The sequence below is a fragment of the Haliaeetus leucocephalus genome, unplaced genomic scaffold, assembly GCF_000737465.1.
Source record: "Haliaeetus leucocephalus isolate CR32 unplaced genomic scaffold, Haliaeetus_leucocephalus-4.0 Scaffold536, whole genome shotgun sequence".
Classification (NCBI taxonomy): domain Eukaryota; kingdom Metazoa; phylum Chordata; class Aves; order Accipitriformes; family Accipitridae; genus Haliaeetus; species Haliaeetus leucocephalus.
In genome coordinates this window covers 7,741,378-7,744,397 of record NW_010972972.1, presented here as the reverse complement: position 1 = coordinate 7,744,397, position 3,020 = coordinate 7,741,378, and the positions used below count along the sequence as shown (strand labels likewise).

The window sequence follows — 3,020 nt, the reverse complement described above, 5'->3', positions numbered from 1 at the left end:
ACGGGGATGGCTGTTGGGGAATGGCTGGGGGGGGGGCTGGGGGTTGGGGGACGCGGGGCAGCGGGGTTGGCGCGAGGCCGACCCTGCCCTGTGCCGCAGTGGAGTTCCCGGCGCCCAAGAGCGAGGTGGTGCAGAAGTTCCCGGTGTGCTACCTGGGCTGCGTGCCTGTCGCAAAGCCCGTGGGTGAGTGGGGGGGGCACTCGCACCCCGTGGAGCTGCTGTGGGGCAGGCGCCCCAGCCCCCCTCCTGCACGCCCCTGAGCCCCACCGCCCATCCTCAGGCATGGATGTCATCAACGCAGCGCTGGAGGCAGCGCTGGCCACCGGCAGCAAGGAGCACTGGACCCCCATCGTGGTCAATGTGGCACCCGCCACCCTCACTATCACCCACGAGCAGGTGGGTCCAGCCCCGCGGTGCCCTGTTGCCGTCCTCATCCCAGCGGCGTGGCGGTGACTCCTGATCGCGTGCCCACAGACGGAGGCAGTGCTGTGCGAGTGCCGTGTGCGGTTCCTGTCCTTCATGGGGGTGGGCCGGGACGTGCGCTCCTTCGCCTTCATCATGGCCAGTGCCCCAGGCGCCTTCCGCTGCCACATGGTCTGGTGCGAGCCCAACGCCGCGGGGCTGAGCGAGGCGCTGCAGGCCGCCTGTATGGTGAGTGTCCTTTGCCCCGGCCCCATCCCCGCAGCCCCCTCCCCGGCCCCGCTGCTGACCCCGCTCTCCCCAGCTGCGCTACCAGAAGTGCCTGGACGCCCGGCCCCAGGCCTCCAGCTCCTGCCTGCCTGCACCACCTGCCGACTCAGTGGCCCGCCGGGTGGGCTCCTCTGTCCGCAGGGGCATGCAGACCCTGCTGGGCAGCCTGAAGCCCAAGCGCCTGGGGGCCCAGACGCCGTGAACCGGGATGGGGGGGGGAGCGACCGAGACCCCTTCCCTACCTGCCGCCCCCGGGACAGGACGGGGGGGACAGGACGGATGGGGTGGCAGTGCCGGAGACGCGCAGGGCACCGGCGGGAGGGCGAGCCCACGCCGGGGGGTCAGGCATGCGTCTGTGCGAGCGTCCCCGTGCGTGAGGGGCTGCAGGGCACACGCCTGTGCCAGGGGTGCACGCCGAGTGCCATGCCCTGCTGTGACTCTGGCCCCTCCGGCCATGCCTGTGGGTCGTGGGTCCTGCCCCACATGGCGCGGCGAGCCCCCCTCGGCCCCGCAGGGATGACGGTGCCGGCATGGCAGGGGTGCAGGGCTCGCCCTGCCCCGATGCATGTGGTCTAACCTGCGGCGTGGGGCTCCCTGGGGCTGCTGGCTCCGGAGCCACCACTCCTGCTGTAATGAAGATCTGTGTTGTACTAAATAATTAATAAACCCATTCCACCAGCCCGGCCTGGCCCCTTCCCTGCGCCACCTGCCCGGAGGAGGATGAAGAGGAGCAGTGGGGCCGCCTGCTCCCCAGTGCATCCTGTGGGGCCTCGGGCAGGAGCCACTGGGTCCATCACACCTTTATTGTGCCGCGGCTGGTGGCGGCAGCCAGCGGGAGCTCGGGGACGGGCAGGGACCTGCCTCAGCCCCCACCTGTCCTGGCTGATCCTGCTGCCCTCAGCAGAGCCGTCGCTGCTGCCAGAGCGCCTGGATGTGCGGGAAGGGCAGCGCCGGGCGCAGGGGCTGGCAGAGGCCAGGGTCGGCGGAGCGGCCGGTGCGGAGGGCGCAGAGCAGTGCTGCCTTGCAGGCGGCCAGGCAGGGCTCGCGGGGCGGGTGGCCCTTGTGGAAATGGAACCAGAAGCGCTGGAAGAGGTGCTCGTCATCCTGGAAGCGGCGGATGAGCCGGTCCCAGTCAGCCGGGAAGGCGCTGGGCAGCCCGTAGGCCTCGCGGGCGCGGTAGAGGCGCTGCCAGTGCGGCTCTGCCCCCGGCGCATTGGCCTCAGTGAGGTTGAGGATGAAGGTCTCGTGGTCCAGCACGGCGTGGGAGCTGCCGGGGTAGGCGCCGTCCACCTCATACACGCGGTAGCCTGCGGTCAGGGTGGGCACGGTCACGGGCGGGCGGCGGCACCGTGGCTGGAGGGGTGGGCAGTGGTGGGGTGGGGGGTCAGGGCGCACCGGGGTTGAGGTTGATGTAGGTGGTGACGCTGGGGGCCACAAAGGCGACGGAGACAGGGCGCGTCAGCGTCTCCTCATCATAGAACATCTCAAACTCATCCACATGCGTGTGCCCAAAGAACTGAGCTGTGATGGTGCCCTCAAACCTGCACCAGGCCAGGGCATGAGGGCTGCCGGTGCCCAGAACTCTGCCCTGGCCCCGCTGTGCTGCCCCGCAGCAGGCATGGTGCAGCCAGTCCCGTCCCTGCCGTGCTGCCCAGCAGCTGGTGCGGTGCAGCCTGTCCCATGACCCGCAGCACCCCCTGCCACCCCATCATGCTGGGCTCAGCTGACACCGCTTGTCCAGGCTGTGCCAGTCAGTGCTGGCTCCTGCCTGGCCCTTGCCCTGGCTCCGGTGCAGCCCTGCCTGGCATGGGCAGCTTTGGGCTCCCGACTCCAGACACTCTGGCACAACACCGTCGTTCCCCACCCCCCCCCCCCGTCCCCTCACATGCCATCCGCTGTGGGCTGGGCAGCACGGGGGGGAGGGAGGGGGCCCACAGGGCTGACCTGCTGACGATGCGGTAGTAATTCCAGCTCCAGCTGCGCAGGCAGTGGGCCGGGGGGATGTGCCCAATGATGTGCACCTAGGAGGGAGGGGAGGACAGGGGTGGGCTGGGGGGTGCCCGAGACCCCCTATGTGCAGGGACAGCACCCCCCTACCCTGCCCTCACCTTCTCCCCTGCCTGCTCGGCAGCTGCCAGGACCCCCACCAGCCACTGCAGCTGCCCCGCGGGGTCGGTGGAGTTGATGAGGAGCCAGAAGTTGGCCTGGGAGCAGAAGTTCATGTTGAGGGAGACGAGGCGCAGCCCAGGCCAGACCTGCACCGTGTAGAAACCAGCAGCCCTGCAGGCACGGGGTGGGGGGCGGTGTGAGCGCTGCCCGCTCCCCTGCTC

The 3,020-nt window shown here is 70.2% G+C and overlaps 2 protein-coding genes across 2 annotated transcripts in view; one reads left to right on the top strand and one right to left on the bottom strand.

The window, feature by feature from the left end:
- APBB1 (amyloid beta (A4) precursor protein-binding, family B, member 1 (Fe65)) overlaps positions 1-892 on the top strand; it is a 5,120-nt gene extending 4,228 nt beyond the window's left edge. The window contains exons 8-11 of the mRNA XM_010576792.1: positions 100-183; positions 281-396; positions 475-651; positions 725-892. Coding sequence (XP_010575094.1) covers positions 100-183; positions 281-396; positions 475-651; positions 725-892 — 545 coding nt within the window. The remainder of the gene's footprint in view (positions 1-99; positions 184-280; positions 397-474; positions 652-724) is intronic.
- Positions 893-1,587: 695 nt separating this feature from the next.
- SMPD1 (sphingomyelin phosphodiesterase 1, acid lysosomal) overlaps positions 1,588-3,020 on the bottom strand; it is a gene marked incomplete at its 5' end in the record, with an annotated part of 4,172 nt that continues 2,739 nt past the window's right edge. Inside the window, 4 exons of the mRNA XM_010576791.1 lie at positions 1,588-1,997; positions 2,086-2,231; positions 2,635-2,711; positions 2,799-2,970. Coding sequence (XP_010575093.1) covers positions 1,588-1,997; positions 2,086-2,231; positions 2,635-2,711; positions 2,799-2,970 — 805 coding nt within the window. The remainder of the gene's footprint in view (positions 1,998-2,085; positions 2,232-2,634; positions 2,712-2,798; positions 2,971-3,020) is intronic.